This window comes from Pleuronectes platessa, chromosome 15, assembly GCF_947347685.1.
Source record: "Pleuronectes platessa chromosome 15, fPlePla1.1, whole genome shotgun sequence".
NCBI lineage: Eukaryota > Metazoa > Chordata > Actinopteri > Pleuronectiformes > Pleuronectidae > Pleuronectes > Pleuronectes platessa.
Genome location: NC_070640.1, coordinates 21,821,132 through 21,847,225, shown reverse-complemented (window position 1 = coordinate 21,847,225; position 26,094 = coordinate 21,821,132). Strand labels below are relative to the sequence as shown.

Here is a 26,094-nt window from a genome sequence, read left to right as displayed (position 1 = left end):
TCCCTGTTGCCTCGTTCCCTGCATTAGATGATGATTTGAATCAGAAAATGCTCGGAGGCCTTTAATCCTTATTTAACTTGGCAAACTGGCTACAAACGGGCTTATACACGCCATGCATATGCAAATTGCTCAAACCAGCTCCAGCAGTGCTGCACCACTGAGTAGCTCCAGTGACACATGTGGGTATAGGGCCTTGCTCAGCGGCACTTGGAGCTTTGTTTGTTTGTTTGTTTGTTTGTGTGTGAGTGTTTTTTCAGTCTTTGGGAACTCCAGAGAAAGTCCGGATGCTCTCACTCGGACGTTTGCGTTCGCACGTACAGTTCAACACCTCGGCAACCAGCTTACGTCGCGTTTAGAAACACCCCTCTACTGAATGTCACAGTGAGACACGGTAAGCTCAGTGTGACGGTGATGTGAATCCCCCCCTCTCGGGCGCTTGTCTCGCTGGTGTGCAACATTTCCGGAAGCACGTGAAGGCGGCACCAAGGCAGCGGCGCTCCGGCCAGGCTCCAGTCAGTGAGAGCTCTCCACCGGGCAGCACATGGAGGAGAAGCCGCTTCACTAGTTTCATCCTGGAAATATCCACCGGGACCCCGGAGGAAAGGGCCTGCAGTCACACTCAAGGGTAGAAAGTGAGTGAATCTTTTTGGGAGACAGCGGTCCCCCCCCCCCACCCCCCTGTTAGAAGAGTAACGGCTGCCTGTGAGCGGCGTTGTCCCGTGGGGAGCCTCTTTTTGTTCTGGGTTAACACACAGCTAACAACCGCTGGCGCCTTTTCCTCCAGCCGGGAGAGGGACTGAGAAATGTCCCCGGACACTCTGTGCCCGACGGGCGTGAGTCTGCTGGGTTAAGCCGTGATGAGGAGAGAGTTAACCAGCGGTGAAGCTCCAGACGGGGACAGAGGAAGCTAAGCTCGTCCCAGCCGCCGCCGGGTGCCCAGAGACCGCAGCCTCCGCCGCTGAAACACAGGTACTTGACTGGAGCTCTCCCTGTTCGTCGTGTGTATGTTTTAACCGCTGTCCCTTCACTTTGCTGGGGCAGAGCTGGAGACTGTTTAGTGGCCAGACCGTGTGAATTGTCTAAAGTGAGACAGCGCGCATGTGTGTGTAATCGTGTGTTTGTATTGTGTGTGTGTGAGGGGGGGTATTTGCCAAAGCGAGGGTACATCTCTCCAGCTAGTCATCGCTAATCCCCCGTAGTGAGAGAATTATCTGCAGAATCCCATTGAGAAATAGGGCAATTTAACCCTGCCTAGTCTCCCAGTAACGTTGAATATCCTGTTGTTGTACATCCAACTACAACCAAACAACCGAACCGGTGAACTCTTCTCATTACTGGGGGTTTAATGGAGGTATTATCTATCCATACGCCGCATGGTGAATCAGAGGATGCCGCATTCACTTTGAACCCGCAATGAGTCATAAAAGGTTATTATAGTGGGCTTTTTCGCCATAAACGCTGACCATCAAATGCATAAAACATTAAAGTGCTTCATCTTCGAAAAGACTTTGGTTTGTGGTGATGAAAAGTGCACACGTGAGGGTCGAAAAGCTGATGTGAGTATTACGTCTGCCTGGCTCTGTATCAAACTGTTCATTTGTGGTATTGTCTTATTAAAAATCTCACATCATCTGCAGCTTCACTGAAACACGTTTCAGACTGCCTCTGCTTCCACAGGACCAGACATAGACTAGATCAGGGCCATTTAATTTCAATAACAACGGTGCCAAATAGGAAAACCACTGTTAACCAATGTTTACTAAATAACAATTCCATTAGCATCCAGTCTATTAAAAAAAAAGTAGAAACGCTATCTTCAAGCCTATACAGGTGTACTGAAGGTTGCAAAAATCATGAGGTGGTTTTCTGACTGGTCTGTATCCACAAATTTAGAAAGCAAGATGAATATAGTAAAACAGTATCCACGGAAGCCATTTAAACTTAATGGCTCAGATTTAAAGAAGCTTAAAGCTGCCACAAGAATATGGAGAAACCATTTCTGGGGCACGACCCCCAGAGGAAACAAAACTTGGTTCCTGTGGTTAATTCTAATGCCACCGTTTTTTCAAACACACTGATCTTTTCAACCTGATTGTTAACATATAGTCATATTTCTACTCTCTATTCTCTCTCTTTTTAAAAATGATTTAATTTGAAATGTTAATCACAAGTGAGGTGTGATCCACAGTGTGGGAGTTTCCCTCACGTTACTTGATCTGCAGTAGCAGTGGTTCTCGGTTGCCTTGTTCCCTGCATTAGATGATGATTTGTATCAGAAATGCTCGGAAGCCTTTAATCCTTATTTAACTATCCAACTGGCTACAAACGGGCTTATACACGCCATGCATATGCAAATTCTCAACCCAGCTCCAACGGTGCTACATCACTGAGCAGCTTCAGTGACACATGTGGGTTTGCTCAACGGCACTTTGAGCATTGTTTTCTCCGGGAGACTGAGTGTTTTCAAGTTGTCTTATACAACATTTTCTGGACAGCATAACCAATCATTCGGCAAAAGGCCTCTTAGAGCTATTACATTGCTGCTGCAACTTGATTGGGGTGGAACCTTTTACAAGTCATGGTTCGTTACGTGTTTTGCTGTCAGGGTCACAGTTCAGTGCTGCATGTTGTCAGTGCAGCGGGCGAAACGCATATCTGCACCAGGTGGATTTGTTTTTCCTTTTCCTTTTCTGTGTGTTTTTGTGGAAACAGATTCTAACATCTCATCTGCATTTGCACAACTTTGCTAGCCTCCCCTGCATGCTGCTTGATTTCAGCCTGCAACCTTCTCCAGTTTGATATAGTTCCTTCCGGGGAGAAATAACTCTGCACATGCTTTTTTAAAACTACTTCATCAAAAGGCCTCATCATTATACACTTGTTTACAACACCTGTCATTTTGGTCAAGGATATACACCCACAGAGCGAAGTGGTGCTGTATATACATTTTCGATCTGGGGAGTGATTTACAATTCGAGTGGTCAAAAGGAGCCCTGTACAGACTCATATTTTCTATAGCAGCTGAAACACACTATTCTTTGAAGGAAATCTGATGGTACAATGTGGAGTCCTGAGGCCAAATAGGACATTGATCATTCTGAATATAAGACCAGTTTGTGTTGACTCTATAAAGAGCAGACCATGTGTCAGTGGGCGAGTTTCCATGCCATGAGTTTTGCGGAGAGGTAATTTGTGGTGAGAGACTTGCATTCGCTTCTTTCAATTAGTAATTCTCCTGTTCAAGCTTTAGAATAATGACTTTTACTTGATCATTAATGCCATCATTCACACACAAACAGGCTGTAATTTCAGTTCTGATAATTCTTGTGTTCTTAGCTGAGCATAAAAGTCAGATGATTGATAGTCATTGTTCTGTTTTCCAATTTAGGATTATTTTTACTGTTGAAAAGATCAAATTAAGATCCCATTAATCACAAATTACTCATCAAATGACACATAGTGGAAAAAAAAAATTCTGACTCAACACTGCCTTCACCTATTGTACACCACTGTAGCATTTATATTTTACCACTTGAATAAGTGACAGTAATTTAATGCTGCCACATCTTCCAGTTTATACAGCTTAGTGTTCCTGGGGATAACTGCAGGCAAACCAGCTCTTCTACTCTTGGTACTCAACACTTGTTAAAGCAAACAACTGCGACCAGCTTCAAAGGTATCATATGTCTCAAAAGCAAAAAGCTTTTATTTGTATTTTGTTGAATTGCTGTTACATTATTTAAATGTTTACAGCAATTTACCTACAAAAAAACACGTATAGGAATGCGTGCATTTAGTCACGGTAATGGTCTGTTTAGTGACAGGCCGACCCTCTGGGACGTCCCAGATCTTCCAAAAAGCATTGAAGAAATGCAGAGTTTTACTCTTACACTTATTCAGTGTTTTTACCACTTTTAATCAACAAGTCTTTTTATTTTTGATAGGAGGAGACCTCAATTTAATTTGTTACGTTGAGTGTATCCACCAGATCTGTTCAGAATGAGAAGGGCCACATAAGTCCTCTCTAAACTAGTGCAATGACAGAGTATTTGAAATATAATTTTATTTGTGAATTTCTAACCGTTTTCCTAACAAGACTGGAACCATCTCAGAGGTATGGTACTAGATGGGAGCAAATGAGCAAAACTAATGCTGCTGTTACAAGTTTGGACAGAGCAACCACAGCTGAAAAAACAACCAACTCTGTGCTACAACAGATAAGACTACAACCATTTCAGATTTACTGCCATGGTAACTTCAGGATTAGCCATATCTCAACAGATAGAGGGGACAAGTATTTGTAGTTGTAAATCTTGGAGGCCGCTGCACATTTGTCACACAAGCTAAGCTCTTCATTGGAGTCCGAGCCCAGGTTCAGAACCAGAGGACAAATAAAGCAAACGTATGATAAAGGACGAAGCAGCAGAAGTAAGAAGATGAAGAGCAGGAGAGAAGCAGCCTGTGGTGAAACAGTGGTCTGAACAGACCTAAGGTCACTTTAACTTTTTGAAGGATGAAATTGTTGGTTGGATTGCTGTGAAATGCAGTCCAGGCATTCACCGTTCATAATTCAGTATCTGTTTATTAATTCTGGCAGTTTATTTTATAGTTTTGTCTATTAAACAACAAAGGAAAACAGTAATTCCACATAACAGAACTAGGAGCCGATCGAGGGAATAATTGGATTAATTGATTATCAAAATACTTGATAAACCAATTGTTACTCTACTCTGGTTTTTGATCAACTTTCGGCAAAACCAATGGCATTCCCATCAGCTTTAGCTTTAGCTGATCTTTAGTAATAACTAGGAAATGCTAGCATGATAACGGGCTTAACTAAGATGGTGAACATTGTAAACATGATATCGGCTTGTTACCATTGTTGATGTGAGTAGCATTTTTGTGTTAGCTTTAGGCTCATACGTATTTGACATACGTACATTTTAACTAAGTTTTTCATATTTATGGAATTTGTTAGTAAGAGATGATTGACCGAGAGTATATATATATATATATATAGTACATATTGATTTGCACAAAATATGACTAATGTGAGTTACTAATAGAAAAGTACGGACTATGTGGAAACATAGCAGTCTGAGGACAGTGTCATAAGGACCTGAGAAACAGGATGTTTGGTAAATCTCATGCTGCCTCAGCATGCATGTACAGTACGTGACGTAACCTCTTTGAAAACTCCCATTAGAAAAGTCAGATGCCAGAAGTTGAGCTAAGGAACTATAATTGGTATGAAGTTATTGTCAATGCTTACTTTATTCCTGGGTTTTGCCGGCCATGATGTGATCTAGTGAGGCCAGAGTCATGGTCCACGGCTCAAGTACCCAATGTTGCCCCCCCGGGTTGCTCGACAAAGAAAAATATAACCATATTCGATTTTTCCTACAGCAGTTTTTTGGCCATTGCATCAGATGCTTGTGCATCAAGTAATGATAAGTTATACAGTACAGATACTTTGATTTTATAACAGGATGTACTACATCCTGTTATAAAATCGGATGTAGTACGATGTAGTACTTATAATAAAGCTAAGTCTTGATTTGCTACATCTGTAGATGTTTATGAACAGTTATTTACATCAGCGATACAATGATAACAGTGAATTTGTTTTTCCAAAGAAATATTTAAATGAATAGAAGTACTTGTCTAAAAGAACCCTTATAGACTAGTTTAGCTGACAGTAATGAATTCATAAGTGTGCATTTAAATTCAAAACGGTGTGCTAACTGACCACTCTCTTTCTCCTGTTACGCAACCAACTGCTTTCTTTTGTTTTCTTGTTGTGTACATGAAACCTCCTGCACTTTCAAAGGTCTCCTTGTTTGTCTCCGTTCTCGCCGGCTACGCACAAAGCCAGACGTGACCTCTGACCCCCAGACCTGGATACTGACGCATTGTGCGGGGGTGAGCAGCCACTGTGAGGCCCTTCTGCATGTTCATTAATTATGCATAATGCATACGCTGCTATCCTCATGCCTTGTCCCACACATTCATAGAGCCACTCACTCTCCATTCTTAGTGTGAAAAAGCATCTTGCTCTAAGCTCGGTGCACAGTCGCAGGCCTCCGACGATGCCGTGACATTCCCAAAAGAGATTCCAATCCCCCATAAACAATCCTGGCATTGACATAGCTGCTGATTAGTGAGTTGCCAGGGTATTCTCACAATGAGAACAGATTGACAAAATGGGAGTTTTCATTCAGGACTTTGTTGGCAGCAGGTTGTGTGGAACTACTTGGAAGTGTTTAGAGGAGCCATGTAGCTGGGAGTTTAGCTTGCTGCCTAACCAAAAGTCCGGAATTTCAACAGATTATTGTGACAAGGTCCCAAAAGCATCCAGTGAACACTGGAAGCTGTCAGAGCTACTTGTACCTGAGCCCTGAGTTAGTCTCTGATGTTTTTTGTCAGTATTTTGACCTGGAGTTGCTTGAGCGATGATGATGAAACTGTGTCGCTGTGCATTTGTGTTGCATCAGTTTCAAGTCTTTGACTGTGTTCACATTTTTGCCCTGTGTTAGAACAATGCAAGGGGGCTGCAGTGGTGGGGGCATGTTTTTTCATTTACCAATGAGACATTGCAACATGATCTGGGCAGTCCATTTGGAGGAACAGATTTATGTGTTTGATTCTCCACAGCTCTAGAGAATCATCAATACTCCGTTCATGTTTCAGAGGAAAGCACACGTGCATGTTACTGGCCAACGCACCTCATTGCTGGATGACATCATTTTTGGATTTGATGAAGAAGTTAAACAGGAGTCAACATTTTTTACTGCATGACGCTGCATAGTTTTGCACGACCACGCTTGATGCTGCCCCCACTGTGTATCAATGCTAATGTCTGAGAAGGGCTGTGTTATTTTAGCCAGAGTGAAAGTCTGCCTGAACTTGGATAAACAGAAATTGGATTGATCCTCAAGGGGACATTGGGTCATGCAGCACAGAACGAAGCCAAAAGAGAAATATTTGTCGAGTTTGGAAGTTGATTGGCCAGGGATTTGTAAGAAGAAGCAGCTCAGTAATTAAAGCCTGTTCAAACGTATTTCTGACATTTAAAGGAACAACGTGCCTGTAACATAAAATGGCCTCCATCATGTTTTCAAGAAATGCAACAATAAGAAGAATAATAAGGACCCACACCTGAAGATCCCCCTTTTTTAATTAACAATAAAACATGTCATGGACCTAAATTTCATATATTAACGAATCAAGATGTGACATCTGGTCAATATTATTAAAAGGAATCGCGCTGTTCACATTCAGATATTTGTCTAATTCACCATTTAAACCCTGTAACCGAACACCAGGCCTCTCAAACAAATCCCAACAATGTGAAAAGCTCAAACCCCCTTTATGAAAAGCTCTTCTCTGCCATTTTAACTGCTGTTTGTTAAACCAAAATGCACAAGCAAAATCCCAAGTGTGTTTGATTGCTCCATTGTAGACTGCATACATTAGCATATCTGGCTAACAAGCCTAGTAACCACAGTAGGACCAGCATTACTGCCAAACCCCCCAGAAAACAAAGAAACAGCCCAAAATACTTTATGTTGTACCTAATTAATGTGCACTTGTTTTATTTCCGCTCAGTGTGAGTCTGTCCTGTTTTGCTGTCATTTCTGTCCACTGCTCTCCGTTTCTCTGCCCACTCACACAGAGCAGCGACGTGTTGACAGCTCGTTTAGAAGCCCAATAAAAAGCTTTTAAAGGAGCGTTATAAACCAAACTTCTAAAACCAAAGACCGACAGATGTCGACCCCAAATGTTTGAAAGTTAGGCAACATGTCAGCATTCTCCAAATGCACACAATCTGGCCACAGTGGCGAGGATGCAGGCTTTTCTGCTGCTAATGGCAGGGAAGCTAGTTCTGGCCAGAGCACAAGCAGCTTTCTACTGCTGTTACAGCTGCATCTCCCCAACAAGCGGCGGAAGACAGGCCTTACCCAGCTTGTCTGTCCAATAGGAGATATTCCTATTGGCTTGACAAGACCGATAATGGCAAGGATATGTTAAAACGTTAATAAAAATAACAAATAATTCATTAAATGTTCATGCATATAAATGCTAAACAGGAACAATTAAGGAAAGTGTTACAGGTTAGAGTACAAAAAGCCCCTTTCAGAGTTTAAATGGTAAACATATAAACCTTAAAGTTTCTTTCTCTCATAGCATGAATACATCACATGAGAGCATGACGCAACCTTTTCAGGGAGCACACCTATGCTGGAGATTTTCATAGCGACAAGGATAAAGATACGCGTAAAATAGCTCCTGAGTTAAACTTTAACCCGTGTGTATTGGTTATATGTACCTTGAAAGGATAGGATTGTCAGGTTAAGACTAACAAGCGTGTCCTGAACTTGAGTGCATTTATTCATTATTTTGCAAGAGTCATATCTAGACCAAGTTCATTAAGGAGATTTAGTCGACAGTTTACTCCCAGTGTCCTTGTCATGTCATCTTTCCATCCTGTCTGTATTTAGTTCTTCTTGTTTTGTTCACTCTGTAGCCTGATTTCATTTTTTCCAGGACAAGCTCTTGAGCTCCAGGACGCTCTAAAGCCTCAGGGGCGGCGTCAGACACCAAAGGCCCAGTGAGGCAAAACCTCCCCTAAAGCAGAGTTGTCTAGTGGGTCAGGATTGTGTGTTCACTGAGAGCGTTAGTTGGCCACCCACTTTCAACCTGCCCCCCCCGCTCTTCTTTCCTCATTCCACTAATTAGGTTGAAGGGTGTCATGTTGTCTTGGTGCATTAAGGTCAAATTCAACTCTCGTGTTGTAACAAGACTCCTGTCAGTATCTTATTTGTACAAGCTAAAGATCTCCCCATATTCACAGTCAGAAACATGACAACAAAGAGTGCAATTAAACAATAAAAATGATTATCACATTAGAATTTCAAAGAAATGCTTGTGTGGTGTCATACGAGTGTTCGGAAGCCCCTACATTCAAATCCTGCTCGATACGGCCTCATTTACACCAAGGTTTTAGCCAAAATGACATCTAATATCTTCCGAGAAGGTGCATTCAGGGACAGTGGAAATTCAAAAAAATGGTGGAAATGACCTCGCTTCAAGTCAACTATTAATGTCGCCACTCTAGCAGCATGGAGAAATGTACACTATTTACCCCTGAAACTCCAAAAGTGTGTTTTTTTGTGGACTCAAACACTTCACCAACCCCTCCATCGGCATAGTGGGGAGTAGATAATGAGTGAATTATCAATTCTGGGTGAAGTATCCCTTTTAAGATTTAAAAGTCTGTGAATATACTTTCAGTTTTTTTGTCAACAGATTCTGATACTTTTCTGAATTGAGAGATAGTTTTGGATTCCAAGCGTGTCAGAATGTGTCCTTGATGTTGTTTCCACTGACTTACTCAATAAAACAATCTGCACCTCCTCTTTGACACTTGGAAGGCTTGGAAAATATGTTCATTGGTATTTTTTAAGTTTGAGATTAAGAATAGAAGGCTGTGAAAGTTATGATAGACAAGTTGTACAGTTCAATCCACATCCAGGGTTTATCCTAACATTATAAGACTTGGACACAGAGCACCATATTCATCAAATATTACAAGAAATTACAAGTCCAAGTTTATCATATTGTCGGAGTGTTGCTTTATGGGCTATGTGAGGTTGCATAATACTAAGCTTAGCCTAAGCATGAGCCTTTCATGGTTAGTTTTCCCTTTAATGTTTTTGTTTAGACTTGTTAACGTTTTTTCTTCTTCCTGAATAATTAATACATTAATACCACGGTAGTAAAGTTGGTTTCTAAGGTTAGGGAAAAGTGCTTACAAAAAATACTGAAATAGGGATATGACATTTATATGCTTCAACGCAGAAATTAGATACTTGAAAAATGGATGGACTAACTTGTTAGCATGTAAACATAGTCAGTGATTCTCGCAGAGGAATGACAGTGAGAGAGGAAATAACTACAGCTACAGTAACTCAGTCAGCTGGCAACTGGTTCCACTTAATTAAAATAAGGGATCTGCCTACCGACTGTTTTTGGTAAGAAGCCAAACTGTCAAAGAGTCCAAATCCATTCACTAAGCTTTGTTTTAACAGAGTTTTCTTTCCTGTGTGGCACACACTGCGATTAGTCACAAAAATGTGAAGGCCTACTTCAGGACATAGTGCTCACCTCATCTGTGAACACACTTGATAATGTCTGAGTGGGCTGTGAGAAACGTGCTATGGTTTTTTGTAAATAGTCAAACAATAGTGGTCGAAGGATTTGTACAATTCACATTTCTTATAATTTCTCCAGAAACCCAGAGAAAACCCGGACGAGTGAAAATGAGAAAAGTTGCATTCACCATTACTGAGAGACGGCCCTTAACGGGTGATCCTGAGGATGATCCAGTTTGTCAAGTATGAGTACATGACTAGCAAATGTGTCATCATGGCAGCACAAACTTTTTGTCGTGAAAGGCACATTTGTCCAGTCAATTTAAGAAAGCCATTAACACCAGAATCAACAGATAATTTTTTTAATAATGCAATAGAGCTATGGCTGCTATTGCCCTTTTCTGAATGACTACAGGGGAATGTTATCCTCTATCTCACCCTTGCAGTTTTACAAAAAGCTGAAATGAAACTGGCTGAAAGCTGTATAGAGCTGCAGACTAAGGTGTCGATCCTTAGTGAGATCAACTGTACTACAACACTTTCACATTGCATGGAGTACATTTTTTTTATCATAGTTTCAGTGTTAATACATTTTTTGCTTTAGGGCATTTTCATTACTGAACGACACACAGAAACTCAGCTGGTGTTTCACACTCCAACCCTGACGCACAAAGCTGTTGAGTTGTATATAAAGCAACTGGATCTGATACCAAACACCGTCCTTTGGCAGAGAGACTTTGTATTCATCTTACAAAGGTGATTTGAATGAACAAGGTCCCTCTCCTGACATCCAGTCTCCTGAGGCCGAAGACAGGAGACGGCATCAGATGACAGGCCTAAGGAGTCAGATAAATACACAATGTGGAAAAGGAGTTTTAAAGGAGCTGTCACATGTTGTTTTTTTGGCCTCGAGTGTGTCCTGGGACAGCTAACTACCACCTGGCGGATGGGGTGGACATGTGGATAACAATGTGGGATACTGGCCCTAATGACCCGCTCTGAAATGCCATTTTATAATTATCTTGGTTCATTTAGCAGATGAATTAACAGCTGAGAAATGAATTGAGAGAGTGAACCAACAGATTGCGAGCTGTCATTCCAGTTAATTTTTTATATTGTCAACACCAATATTTCCTTTGCATTTGGCCGAAATTGAAATCCATGGTGCGGCAAGTTTGTTGTGCTTGTCATGAGCTGAAGGCAACAACAAAAGGCGCTAATGTCACTCAGGGATACTGAACAGACTGCCTAGTCATGGCCTAATTCCTGTAAAGCTCCAAATTACCTTATGAATATGCACTACTGGAGGAATTAGGGTCATCGTTGCTTGTCAGGCCGATCAATCTCATGCTGGTTTGGTTTGCATGCGCAGCAGCAACGGGAAATCTTCAGAGCAACACTGCAGAGTTCGTTGGTGCAAGCTGGTTTATGTTCTTCTAGTATAAGTATACGTTACATCACTATAAGCACCAGTAGTAAGATCTATAATCATGAAATGTGGACATGAAATTTATAGAGGCACTCTACTAATCTGATACATCAAGTTGAGCTTTACTTATCACAAGAAGGTACCACCTGTGCAGCCTGTGAAACGGGTGCATGATTTTTTCTGTGACTCTGAAAATGTAGTAGATGTGCACATCCCATTAAATCTAAACAGGTGCTGAACGCATGATATGAAGGAGATGAGGAAAAATGGAGGTCAGTTCCTTTTTAATGAGACATCCTAGTCTAAACAGCACAACTTGTGATGAAAATACATATTAATGCCTTTATGACCATCACTTTTCAAATTGCAAGAAGCATGAGTTGATTTAGAATTCGGTGGTCAATATCATTGACCTCAAAAAACGTCTTGTGAACATGATAGCTCCTCTTGTTCAAATTGGCTCCTTGAGGACCTGCTGAATACAAAAAGGGAAATGTTCTACGGTTTAAAGCTTCAATAATCATTACATGACAACTTGAATGGGAAAGTGTGCTGTCCTTACAAAGACGTCACAAACAAATGGAAAGATGACACAGGCGTTTGCATTGTGACTTGAGTAGTGCACAATAATGCCTGTAAATCACACCTGGTTTAATGATGCTAATTTGGTTGTGCTGTATCTGCAAGCATATTTCACACTTGTCTCTATTTTGGAAATGCTCCTTGTCAAGAACTGGAAATCACAACTCCTGCAGTCTCACACTTCGGTGTGCATGTATTTTGCATAAGAAGAGTTTTTTGCTATTCATACTGAACAAAGCTCTTTTGTGGACTTTTTTCACTTTCACAAGGTCAGAGCTTTGGGTGGCTACACTCAGCACATAGATCATTTGGAAAGAACTCGAAATGGAGTTACCTCCAAATCTATCAAATCGAGCATTTACTAAAAAGAAGTTTTACTTATGCACAGAATCTATCAGATGAGCCTCATGTCAATTATTTCAGAAACCAATCCACAAAGTATGTCCAATGAATCCTTGGAGATTTACACATGCAGTATGCCAGTGGTCATCAGTAACAATACAAATCCAGCCTTCTCTCACCCTCTCATCTTGGCCGGGTGTCGCCACATTTTATGGGCATAACTAAACTGACAAACTGCACTGGTTCTTCCTCTGCTGTTTTTGTCATGAACCAGCTTCAGGTACATACCCGCCCACACTGGAGTAATATGTGAAACATGGACACATATACTGTATTTTATAGGGCAAACAAGTCTTAAATCTCCACTAGCTTTTATATGAAAATGTGTCATTTGACATGACAAGTTAAGATTGACTAAGCTACTTTATGTGATGTTTATTGTTAATGTCTTTAGTAAATCTATGCAATGAACTGTGTGTGATTAATGGACTAAAAATGTACCTGGCGTGCTGTATTTAATAGTTTCTGCAGTGAAAGTCCGTTTCACTTTTACTGAGCGAGAAGCACTGGTGAGCCAACCCAGCCTCATTAATCAGAGCAGGAGGGAAGGTAATGAAGACAAGATATGCAGGGAAGCGTTCAGCCATTGGTTTGTGTTGGCATGTCTGCTTGTTGCAAACGGCGTCAAAGATAATTGACAGGAGAGATGCTGCACTTAGTCAGAGGATTAGTTTCAGCTGAATCCACCAGCATTTCCACTACATCTTTCCAGGAGTTATCCGTGGAAGGATCCCTGATAAATGACTTATTTATCAGTGTTTGTTACAGTGAGTCAGCATGCCTTGCTGTAGGTAGGGTATTGCTGGCACTCATGTCCCTCTTCTCTATACTCAGTGGTGGCGACACACCTCAGCAACACATCTCTCACTCAGGCAGAATTGCTCTATGGCTGGCCATTGCACAAATGCTCTGCAGAGGCCATTAAAAATGCAAATAAGGAACCCCTGGCTGACTGAGGTTAGCACTCTTCTGTCACTGTCTTATTTGTTTTCAGAGTGCCAAGTAATTAGAATGTACAGCTGCTGCCAAGTCAACATAGCAATTAAAATAACAGTTTTCAGTAAAGCCGTGGAGTGGATGTAGGATGATAAGTCTGCCGGAATAATTAAAAGTGCAGTTTAGAAACACAGCTCTGGTATATTTTTATTGTTCAACTTGATTAGGCTTACAACCATTAAGCAACATTGTAAAAAAACAACTAATGATTTGTTAACATAGAGTTATAATATGTAATGTTTGCTTTGTAGTGCTGATTTCTGTATAGCTTTCCCCCTCATTAATAGTTTTTTTTACTGATTTATGGTTCAGCATTTCTTTGTTAACATGCTGGACCTGATTCCGGCAGCTGAAACTGCTGCCTGTGGCTTTCCTTCAGTTGGACACTGTGAGATTGTACCCACTCACCAAAAGCTGTTTTCAGACATGAACCCAGTTGTCTGGGCATTTTCCAGAGTTTGCCTTTCGCATAATAGAAAAGGCAGGAGGGGATTCTCCCGAACCAGACTCATTCACAACAGGAACATCACCAGAGGCAAGGAATGGCACATGAGCAGAGTCTGCAGGAGGCAGAACATAATGTATGAAGTCGCCAGTCTTTTGTTAAAAGCACATCAACAACAGTGCCAGCGTTGCACCAAAAACAATCGAAACTTGGGTTGTTTCAAGTTGAGGTCTTCGGACTCTTCTACATGTATATCGCCTCAGATTTGCATCTGTTGCTTAATCGTAAAATCCTCGTCCTTCCCCTCCCTCGCAATAAATCCTACTGATAATAAAATTGCTACATTCTCACATGGGCTCACTCGGATACTCGCATGCAGTCCATTTGGTTAGTTTCAGGAGATATTCGAAGTGGAGTGCATCTCTGAAAGCAGCTAAAATTATATAGTGCAAGAACAGGTGATCAGGACACAAGCTGGGAATGAAAGAGGCACCAATCTCCCTTTTAAAAGTCAGTGTTTACCATCACAATGATTTTGAATCCGTTAAGGTGATATAAATAGTTGCATAATGTTGCTGCAACTGTAACTTCCCTATCTAGACCCCAATAAATGTACATGCCTATCCCTGAGCAAGTATATTCCTTATTTGACTGGACGCATGGTCAAATAGTAACTCGGGACACTGTGGACTGTATTTGAGAGGAAAATGTTAAAAATTTTTGAAATTCTGCCAAGAGGATTGTCCAGAATGGCCCAAAAATGGAACAGCACCGAGGAAATCCTCTTAGCTGTGCTGATGTACAATCTGCATCTTTCAGTGACATTCGCCATGTGGCCGAATGACAAATACCATAACAGTGTAGATTTGCACATTAGTGTAATGAGTGTAACGATATAAAGCAATTTGTTATATTCAGAAATGCTCTATTTGAGTTTTAAGTAACATTCAGATCAAGCCTCAATCCTTTAGAGCTCATTTCCACTGCGATTTTATATTCCCTTGCAAGAGGAGGCTGCTCACAGCAGTTTACAGTAAACAGGGTCTTCTACGGGTTATTGCACTTGTGTCAGCTGAGTGTCAGCATATTTTACATCGAGTGTTGCTCTATAGTTTGTCTCACGTGAGCTAGCCAGATAATTATCATCTTATAAATAGGTGGTGTGTCGCTAGTGCCTCTCCTTGATCACTGTCATGCACCTTTTAGTCATCTGAGACACACATAAAAAACTGCCAATTCCCAGGTCATGGTATCGGCTCAGTCAAGGCATTTACACAGTTTGCAGTAACCTAACATTTCAGTTAACCTAAGTTTTTTCATAGCTGCCCGGGTTAAGGTGTGGCAAACAGGTTTTGTTGACCCATTTTTCTCTCTCTATGGTTTCACCAACCTTTTGAATTAATATCCTGTTATCTGTTATTTGTTTTACTATGAAGAAGGTTTAGCTGTTGGCGGCAAAACATGTTTAATCTTTCCACCTCTACTTGCCAAGCTACTTTTTCAAAACATTACTTCACAGCTGAATCATCATGTTTATCATGTGACTGTGTGCATGAGAGAAACAGAAGCAGTGGAGACAGGATTGCACGGGGCATGTGATGTTAGTTATCATTCACATTTGAAACGAAATGGAATTCTGTTCCTGTGCCCTGTGGTACCTTTTTCAGTACTTCAGTTTGTAGCCGTTTCTTGCATATTGTTGGCAGTGGTGCATCCAATAACATTTCCCTCTAATAGTGTGTAATTCTATTGTATTCATACTACGGTTTTAGACAAACCAAAAATTCTCACATAATGTTTTAGCTGATAGCAAGATCTTATGCAATTTAACTTTAGCCTACAGCTGCTGTGTTGCCAGAGAGTGGACTTGTGGTCAAGGATCTGACACCTGTTTCACATCACAACTATTGCAGTGAGCCTTTTTTGTACTTATCTACTTGTGACCACTATGAGCTCACCATTGCCCTTACTGTGTTGTGGCATTAGTTTCCTCTAAGGCTTTTGGTGCATCACTGCCACTGTGACTGATCTCTAGTGTGGACTCAAGTTAGACTGGCGCGCTCTCTCTTTTCATGTAAGCTCTGTTACTCTCTCACCCAAAATTTGGCACCATTCAATTTAAAGGGAATCAGCATTCGGTACATAACGGTACCACATTTGTTACCCAACCCATGTAGCTAGAGTACTTTAAAAGACTAGCAACCAACCTAGTTCTGGTATTTTTGTGCTTTTTCAGATTATATGAACATGTTTAAAAGACGATCAAATTATTACCATACTGTGGTTATATCTGCATCATTAGGGTGCATGTTGCTGTCGTTGCTGCCTCTCCAACAAGCTAATTTTTCAACAGGGTAATTTAGATCCACATCTCACCTTCAATTGTGTTATCTTCTCCTCTAATTCACTAAGCGTGTTGCCCCGTGGGGCGCGGGTGTGAGTGTGTACCTTATCAGATTTTTGCCTGCTAATTATCAAGACAAGTTTTAGTGCTCAGCTCTACTCAAGAGCTTTTGAATCAGCTCCAAGGTCATTCATCTCTTGTTTCTACTTTGCCTGTTTAGTGCATTAGATTGTGTTCACTCGAATACTTGATTTCATTTCTAAAAGGCCAAGTGACTCATATCTCGTTTTCTCGGGGATGGTACGGGATTTAGGGTTTAGGTGGGTTGAAGGATACGCGACATATAAAATTGTATTTTAATGAACTATTACTTGGCCAAAGTGTATGTATGCATATCACGTGTCCAAAAAACATATTTGACACTACACCTCCATTATAACCTTATTGATTTAAAGAGTTATGCATTCGACAGACATACAGAAAGACACACAAATAGACACACACACATAAAGATTAGTGGATAGTTGTAGATTAGTAGAGTGATACATCACAGTGGTGCGATGTATATCACAATTCGAGTGAGGATATTCGCCTCAGTTTGGATGAATAAAGCATATTCCACTCTGGTGGATTTTAGCAGCTCTCTTCTCTCGGCATAGCTTTCTCTCTTTCCTCTTCAATAATAAAAACTGTTACAACAGTCAAAACCAAGAAAATTTAGTCACCATCCTATACACAAGTACTGACGTCAAGTGGTTTAACTCAATACTCTGGCAGCGGCTTCACATGTTCTGCTGCCTGTGAGATTAGCTTTCCTGATGCTAACCCAAATGTAGTCTCGTTCACCAAACCCTCTGCTTTATCTACTGAGACCCAACCACATGCCAGTGTATTAAACCAGCTTCTATGGCTAACAGGACTTTATAATCATGCACAAACTTGGCATTGCACAAAGAGCGCTGACAGCTCAGTTCTCAGAGCAAAGCTTTCAAAAAATATTCACAAAGCGTTGTTGTGTCTGCTGTAAAAGTTTGGAATGACCCATGTCTCCTGTCAATTTGCACGTACGCTCTACTGAAACCAACAATGTAGAGAACTGGGACGTCCATTTTGCTTTAAATTTCTTTGCTTAAGGCAGTGGAGTAGTAAAGTCAACGTTCCCCTGTAGTGGAGCTGGGTGCTATTTGATTTAGCCGAGCTCAGCAGGGGACGCAGCGCTGCAAAGCCAGGTCTCATTCACAATGAATAGCTGCTGTCACTGTCAATGCTTGTGAAAGCCAAGCCTTGTAAATGTGATTGGAAGGATTTGAATACAGACTAAAAGTTGGGAACGGTGTATGTGGTGGCACACCCACAGAATTACAAAGTCATCACAGGCCAGATACTGCCAACTGTATTTGTGAATGCGCCGTAAGTCTCAGGGAAGATATTGTTACTTATTACTATTTAAATGTATTTATTATGTAATATATAACCACTAACCTTGAAGGATTAAGTTGCTATCAGTAGCATTACCCAACATTAGTTTACTGCAGTAAATGCAACCAAAAAAAAAAAACTGTAGGATTGCAGTGAAATTTCAGTGCTGGTAAAGTATAGTGCATAGACATTACATTGATAAATAGTGCAGCATGAAGCACAGAGGATTATTGGCCTGGCAAGCTGCCACAGCTGAATGATTGTAGTAGACACACAGCTTTATATTTGATAAGCCAGTTCTACAAATTGCTAATAGCTGGACTGTTTAGGCAGCACATGAACTTATAGGTTTGGTTTATCATTTTTCTTATTGTGTTTTTAGGATTAAATCCTCAGTTAAACTGAATGGACATTAAGTAGTGTAGCAGGAAAGTCCCCGACGTGTCAACAGTGATGGAAAAGTATGGCAGCAAACTCAATCATCAGTCGTTTAATAAGTTGATTAGTCTGCAACTATTTTAAGAATTGATTAATCTGTTATGCCTTTTATGCAAACAAAAGTTCTAAATATATTAAATGGTTAAAGTCTCTGAAATGTGCTGAATTGTTTCTTCTTGTCACATCTGATTGCAAAATTCTATTTGGATTTGGGCAATCAAATCAAATAAGTTGTACTTACTATAAAGAAAATAATTGGCTTATTAACAGATAATGAAAACACCAGTCCTGTGCGACTCAACTGTCACACTGAATTAAATTGGTAAATTAATAATTTATGATAATTGTGTTGGAGCGGTGTAGTGATAATTTGACCAGTACCATTAGAAGGCCGGCATTTAGACTGAGGGTAATGATTTAGAAATATAATTAACTGTTGTTACACACAATCTGTTGTTTGGGTCAAGTGAAATGTCAAATTACTTTTCCCTCAGTCATCAGGGATTCAAACCTGAAATATGTAACTATTAATTTATAAGGTGTAGCTGCACTGTCTTATAGTGGAAGAGGTCATGTGCATGAACGTTGCCTTCCTAGTAGTGATTTCATGTAGAATAACCTTTGTGCATTAACATGGTTTCCTGCAGTAATTCAAAGCTATGCAGTTAATAAGTATGAGGCTTAATTTACTGGGAGATAGAGATGATATGAAATCTAATCTCTTATGTTAGTATGTTTATTTGCAGTATTAATTTGAGTATAGCATCTAATTTAGTTTGACTTTTCGTCTATTGTCACAAATGATTGAGTTTATTTAGCATGCTTTAAGGGCTGTTAACAAAACCGATATATTTTAGTCTCACTTTCATCATGAAGTCTATTTCCATTTTTTTTTGCTGTGGATTCTGGTACCATGGTGATAGAAGGCCTTCACTATTTTGAGGTTCACTGAAAAGTGGCAGTTTTCTGATTGATACTAGTCATAAGATGTGTCTCAATTCAGGGGCTGCATCCTTTGGAGGCGGCACATGAAGACCGATTCCATCATAGTGACGCGACTAGGCGGTCTCCTTTCAAAGGCTCTTTCAAATACTTCCCACTAATGTGTGCTTCTATTCCTGAGAAAGAAAGGATCCAGCGTGTGGATCTTTCCAGTCTCAACCTATCATAGGATTCATTTGGGTTTCAGTGACCAACCATTTTTTAAGAGGTAATGGCACTGGCAAGTCATGATTCTATGCAGAAGGAGCTTCTCCCTCTCGGTCCTTCTAACCTGGTTTTCTACATTATGCCAGCTGTTTTGTTGTTGATTTATTTTGTGCTACTGTAGATGAATTTAGTCCAATAATCTGTCACTTATATGTTAGCTAACATTTCCGACTGAGAGATAATGTAATGAAATGAGTGCAGCAGGTTAAGCTGATGAATTGGTTTCTGTGTGAGTTACTTCTAGGCGTCAGACGATACCTAACGGGATCAATAGGTTTCAATAAGTGATTCCACACTTTTATGTAGGTTCAATAACTCATTTGTCCATTCACCCATCTTTCACTCCAAAATTTAGTTTGTAATTGTTGATAAAATGTAGTACATTTTTTGTTTAATTTTTCAAATGACATATTTTTAAAAAGTCATCCAGTTTTTAGTGTGGTAATGAATACTTTTATCTTCGCTAGGAGGTGATGTTTTCTGTCTGCCCATCTGTCCGCCTGTCAGAAGGATTACTCAAAAACTGCTTAACTGATTTCCATGAAGTTTCCCGGGGGAAGGGACATGACCCAAGGAACCAATTCCTTGCTGGAGCGGATCCAGATTTTTTTGCACTTTCGTTAACGGGAGCATAGGTTTTGCTGAAAAAATTAACACTTCTTATATGAACAAATAAAAAAGTAGCCAATTGATCTGTCTGTCCAGTGCTTATACTACAGCACACTGACATAAATATTACAGAACAGAGGGGAAACTGCCAACAGACATGTCATCTCATAAAATGAATTTAGAAAAATGTAATGGCATATTGCCTCTGTCATACGCTGGATAAGAACATGTCCTGACTTTTGTTTTGCTCGTCTTCAGTGATGCTGCCACCCTGATGAGAATGAAAGATATTTTATCCAAGTGTAGAGACGATTAACTTCAGATTTTTAATCTTCTCTAAGCTGAAATTCTCTGTTCCGTCAAGGTCGGCCATTTCATGGGTTTGTGCTGCATCAGGTATTTGTGGGAAGCTCAGCCTGCTTTGTCTTGTCTGCCTGCCCGGGACACACACACACACACCCACACACTTCCTGGTTTAAGTAACCCACACGTCATTCCTCTCTACTCAAAAATAACCAATAAGATATGTGTTTTCACACCAACAACATATACGTGCAGGTGATGGTACATAAAAACACACACATTAAGTAAGATCAGTTGAGTGTGTGTGTGTGTGTGTGTGTATATATATATTTGTGTGATTATTTGTGTGTTTGTTGTTGATTTAAGAGCAAGAGTTTACAGTCGCCCAGGACATGAGATGAATTTCAACACGCAGCCTGTGCCTGTGTCCACAACTCTCCCAGCCTTCAAGCTTATGGCACAGAAACTCGCACACACACTCATAGCAGTCGATATCACCATGTGCTGTCATTGTCTGGTCAATATCGTGTTGGTATAAATCGATGAACTCTTGTACTGAGCTCATATAGAGCCACAGAAGTTGATAATCTTTCCCTCCAGACTCTTGGACAGCTGGGATGTCTGGATGTTCTTATGCTGCAGACAATCTCGGGTCAAAAGAAGGTGACTCATTAGTTTCTATTTGGTCCAGAGCCAGGCTTAATCACACATGATTCAATCCATTGCCTTGTTATTTTTGTTACAAAGATCCCTGAATCACTTTGACGTACATTTTTCTTAAAGATGTAACATTTGCATTTTAGAGGAATCCCTGGTACATTAAAATATCTGAATTTTCAAAATAGATGATTGCATGTTTCGTTATGAAACCCCTCACGTCTATGTCTGTCATTACCTATGATTCTTTCTTGACTAAATTGCACACCAAATGAAGCTCCGGGGATCAGTAATTTTCCTCAGAGGTAGATCCAGCTGCTTCAGTGTGGCCTGTGAGGATCCTGTCCTCCTACGCTTTCTCCTCCTGCGTTGCACTCCCACCTTCCCTCCATCTCTCTGCTCTTTGCATCATCCTCCTGGGATTACAGCTCATAGCCGTCAACTGCCACAGAAAGCAGGCTACACTGACTTTTCTCTCCTCCACTACTTTATTGGGTCGTTGCCAGTGTGTTCCTGTCATCAATTCTCGTCTGCTCACAAACGCGACATTTGGATTTCATTGGGAGGTTGTCCTGCAGTTTGTCGCGTAATAGCAATAATACCCAAGAGGGCGTTCTCTGCTGTGACTACCGGGACAGTAATTATTCAGTGGGTTGGAGATGAGCACTGTTGATCATCCCAAAGTAACTTTAATCACAGATACCAAAGCAAGTTTTGAACAACAAATACCGATGTACCTATCGTGTGGAAAGCAGTGTTCATGCAGAAACATGTGTGTTTGAGAACTTGAGAAGACCTACTTGTTAGGAGAAACCTCTTTGTATCAACTGATTTATACCACAGTTTAAGAATACTGGCCATTAATGTCATTTTTCACCTAAGGGCTATAATCATAAGTTGATTCAAGAGAAAATTATTGATTGATATTTGATATATCGTTGGAAATTATTTGGCATTTAAAAGAACATTTTCTAAAATTTCATACAGACTAATTAGTTGAACAATCAAGGCGCAGCAGGTTAATCAATAATTAAATTAACCATTACTTTCAGCCCTAAAGCACTTCTACAGTACATGCTGATGCAAATGCAGACCAATCCTTAGAAAAACAACCAGCTCTGTGTTTTAACCCACACTGAATCAATACGGTAGCTCCATATGGATGAAAAAGAAAGCTGCGTTGAATGTTAATATTATGTTTTGGTCTTTTGGCTTCATGAGTTTTGGTTTTTAAAGAGAGAGGAATTAGGTAATGTCGTTAATGAATAAATTATGCCTGAGCACAGAGATTAGAAATTGCACTTTTGGGGCTAGGTAAAAATTGTCCACAATGGAATAAGGTCTCCTTCTATGCTATATTTTTCTTGAATGAAAGGTTCTACCTACTAATTCCCAAAATATCTGCGTCTGTGGGAAGCGTATCTCACAAACTGTTCATCAGTTTTACATTTGGTATGTTTATTGTAAATTGTCCAATTTGGTGCAACTTTGACACGCTATTCTAAATAATACAACAATTTGAATAAATGGGTCAAAAGTGCTCTGATGCAGCCAGTGGGGGCAGGGCAGTTTGCTGACTTCAGTCTGTGAACAGAGTTGAAAATGTTTCCTATGTCCTTGGATAAAGTACAGCAGTGGTTTGTAACTGGGTCAAACCATGGGTTAAAATCGTTGCCAGATCATTTTTATAATTTGAATATTTCTATTTCACCACATCGGCCTTAGCCGCACACATTCACAGGAGTCTGGTGCTGATTTCCGTCACGGCAACAACATTCACAATTATTTCCTCTTTAGCAGGTTATCTTCAAAATAAAGTTATTTTAGTTCTGTTGCAGCAATGCTTTACATAGAGCTCAATGAAAACTTCTGAGCTTGGGTTTGAAGATTGATTCAGTTGTTTAACAGACTTCTGAAATATATACATATAAGCCACAGATGTGAACAGCAATAAAGCTAATTTAGTAAAAACACAGTTACTACAAAATCTACATTGCAGATAAACTAGGTAGGATGAACACAGAGTTTTCACTCTGCACCAAAGACTGTTTATTAAAAAAACAATAAACAAAATTATAGCAAAAAAATAATAATAAATGTGACAGAATATTGTTGAACTGTTTGAGGAGGACTCACTAATGAAAGGGCTTAACTTGACTTCCTTTATCATCTGTTTCATTTAATGTCTGAAAACTATGCTGGTGTGTGGGAGATACGATACATTTGTATTTGAAGTAATATGTGGATGGGCTGAAAAAATTGACCTTTGAATGGCTGGGTTGAGGATAGAGAGACCAGAACCACCACAGCAGAGCAGCCAGTGTTGGTGACGGTTGATTCACACTGGAATGTGTGTGCCAAAATCTCCATGTGTTCACACTGAAGTGAAATCTTGCCTTGCAAAGCTCCATCAGCATGACTTATTTGATCTACAGGCTACAAAGACACAATTAATGATTTTGTTTCACTCTCTCTCTCCCTACCCCTTTCTCTCATTCTTTTCCCATTCCAATCTTGCTACTAAATTTGTATTCTTATTTTCACCCCACATCTTTTTTTCACAGTCTTGTCTAATCTGTCATTATTCCCCCCCATTCCCCTCTCTCCACTTTTATCCCTCGTCATCCTCCCTCTTGCCTCTACATGTGATTTGTTTTACCTCATTCGTCTCTCTCCCTCCTGATCTACCTCTTCACACTCTCCCTCCCCCTCCCTCTCTGCTTTTCTGGCAGGCTGCTCATTGCAGTGAGTCAGTATCATGGAGGCAGGCAGCGGGGCTGCCGCAGCTGCTGGGAGTGCAGCACTAGGACTGCTGGGAGCCACAACCACATCCAGCCATGACATCTTGGACAGGTAAGCCTGGTGCACACCCTGAGGAATGGACTGACCCAAATGTTTACGATCAGTGAGGAGGGGAGGAGTGTGTATGTTTGGAGCGACGGACCACACCTTAGGTTCTGGTTTGATAATCTTATTAGTTTTATAGTTATAGTAGGGGCATGGAGAGTATATGAGTGTGTGTGAGTTTTTGATTGCGTTTGCAGTACCACACAGCAAGCCAGTCTTCTTATGCTGTCTTTGCATGTGTGTGTCTTCCTCCCTTTCCTTACACTCACTGTATGTGAAGTCTCTGCTCCGGTCTTGACAGTTGAAGAATCTGTTTGGGGTTGCCTCCATGTCAGTGTAGAGTGTGCGTGTTTATGTGTATTTGCCTGAAGTGTGTGTTGATGATAGAAAGTGTGTGAGTGTGTGGGGGGGGTGTTACTTGGCTTCCTCCATGCCTCAAGGAGAAATGACACCAGGGAATGCGCATGCAGAGGAGGAGGGGGAGACATTGGTAGACGTTCCTGAGCTATAGCTGTGGCGATAGGATGAGTTTGCACAGTCACCACCCCACCCCCTATTTAACCCCCACCCACACCCCATCAACCCATAGCAACTGGGTGACTGCCATCACTGGCTGTCACTGCTGGAAACCCCTCATTCAGATTTCCTTTGCTTACGGAGTCCAGCATCTCCCAGCTCCAGCGACCAATACCTTCACAGCGGGGCCGAGTGTATAAGCTTACAGCCAGTTACGTCATTGCTACCGCTGTACACCCACATGCCCATGCACTGTTGTCACATACACACACGTGCATGCACACACACACACACACACACACCCTAGAGCATGTGCATTCACAGAAACACACTAAGATAAGATGTATCTGGTACACATGTATGCTTCACAGGGATGTTTTAGAGGAAACATTAATGTCACATGTGCAGACGAGAAGCGCTGAAACGCGTAATCTTCGTAGTTAAGGGCTTCACCACATTTTTCACCTGTGTACGTCAAGCTCTGTCATCAGCTAGCAGTTTGGGATATCACTCATCTTCTTGATATGTCAGTTGCTACATGCCATGCCAATGATGTCTAACTCATCTCCAACATGTTCCGGGGATCTCCTTTGACACATTACAGTACAATTAGACATAGAAAATTAAGGATGTGACTCAATTACTTCATTACGTAATTTCCTTACTATATCTGTGAGTCACCACTCATGCTCCCACTGGTGAGGACACATTTTCACCATCCTTCTCTGAAATATGCCGAAAGATCTCTCTGTGTGTGTGTCTGTGTGTGTGTGTGTGTGTGTCTGTGTGTGTCTGTCTGTCTGTCTGTCTGTCTGTCTGTCTGTCTGTCTGTCTGTCTGTCTCTGTCTCTGTGTGTGTGTGTTACATTTAAGGCTGCTCAGCCCCACCGCCCCCCCCTCTCACAACCCGCCCCTCCAGTCCTGAACTGGGTCTAAATTCTGCACCCGGGTTACCATGGCAGCAGCAGCTTAGCATACATTAGACAGCAGTCCAACATTACTATTGAAAATGAGTGAAAAGAAGAGAGGAGTAAAAATGACAACAAAGAGGAATATTTTTTTTAATTTTTTTTTTACATAACATCTTGATGATGTCATGTACAGTAAATACACACAGGCATGTGTATATTCTCAGTCCGTTGCCCATTGCAGTAGAGTATTTCTTTAATCAGAGAGGACATGGACATTGGCGTTTGGACAGGGTTAATCAATTATAAGTTGTCCTGTCAATCGGGATGGACGGAAGAGGATCAGCAGCCAGGACTGAGGAGGGCAGAGAGGAGACATGGGTCCCCAGGAAGTGACACAGATCAGAGAATGAAAACGCTGTAAAAAAGTATAGTTTGTGTTTCACCAATTCAGTAAGACAGAGGATTAGACAACAGCACAGTGTACTCTTAAGGAGGAGGCCCATGTCAGCATTTAAGATCCCATGAGTATGGAAGTAGGTAGATCATGGAGCTCCTACTTTCAGATTTGCACAGGCTGCGGAGTTCAGCGCAAGTCTGAAAGCAGCTGTAGTGACGTCATCAGGTTTGCATTAAAAACAAGGGAGAGTTTGAAAGATTTGGGTTATTTATCTGGCAGGAACAGTATCTAATAGAGTTTGATCCATACAAACACATTATTTCCATCTGTGATGCTTTAACCATTCTATCTCTTGCAAGTCCCTTGATGGCTGTGCCATACCCAATCACTGGAGAACTGATTCACGCAGAATCACTTAGTTGATAGATTAAAAGTCG

The 26,094-nt window shown here is 40.9% G+C and overlaps 1 protein-coding gene across 2 annotated transcripts in view; it reads left to right on the top strand.

Annotated features, from left to right (window-relative positions):
- Positions 1–500: 500 nt before the first annotated feature.
- Positions 501–26,094, top strand: part of arhgap32b (Rho GTPase activating protein 32b) — a 95,183-nt gene continuing 69,589 nt past the window's right edge. For both annotated transcript variants that reach the window (XM_053440888.1, XM_053440886.1), the window contains exons 1-2: positions 501–632; positions 23,720–23,840. In XM_053440888.1, coding sequence (XP_053296863.1) covers positions 23,746–23,840 — 95 coding nt within the window. In that variant the 5' untranslated portion in view covers positions 501–632; positions 23,720–23,745. The remainder of the gene's footprint in view (positions 633–23,719; positions 23,841–26,094) is intronic.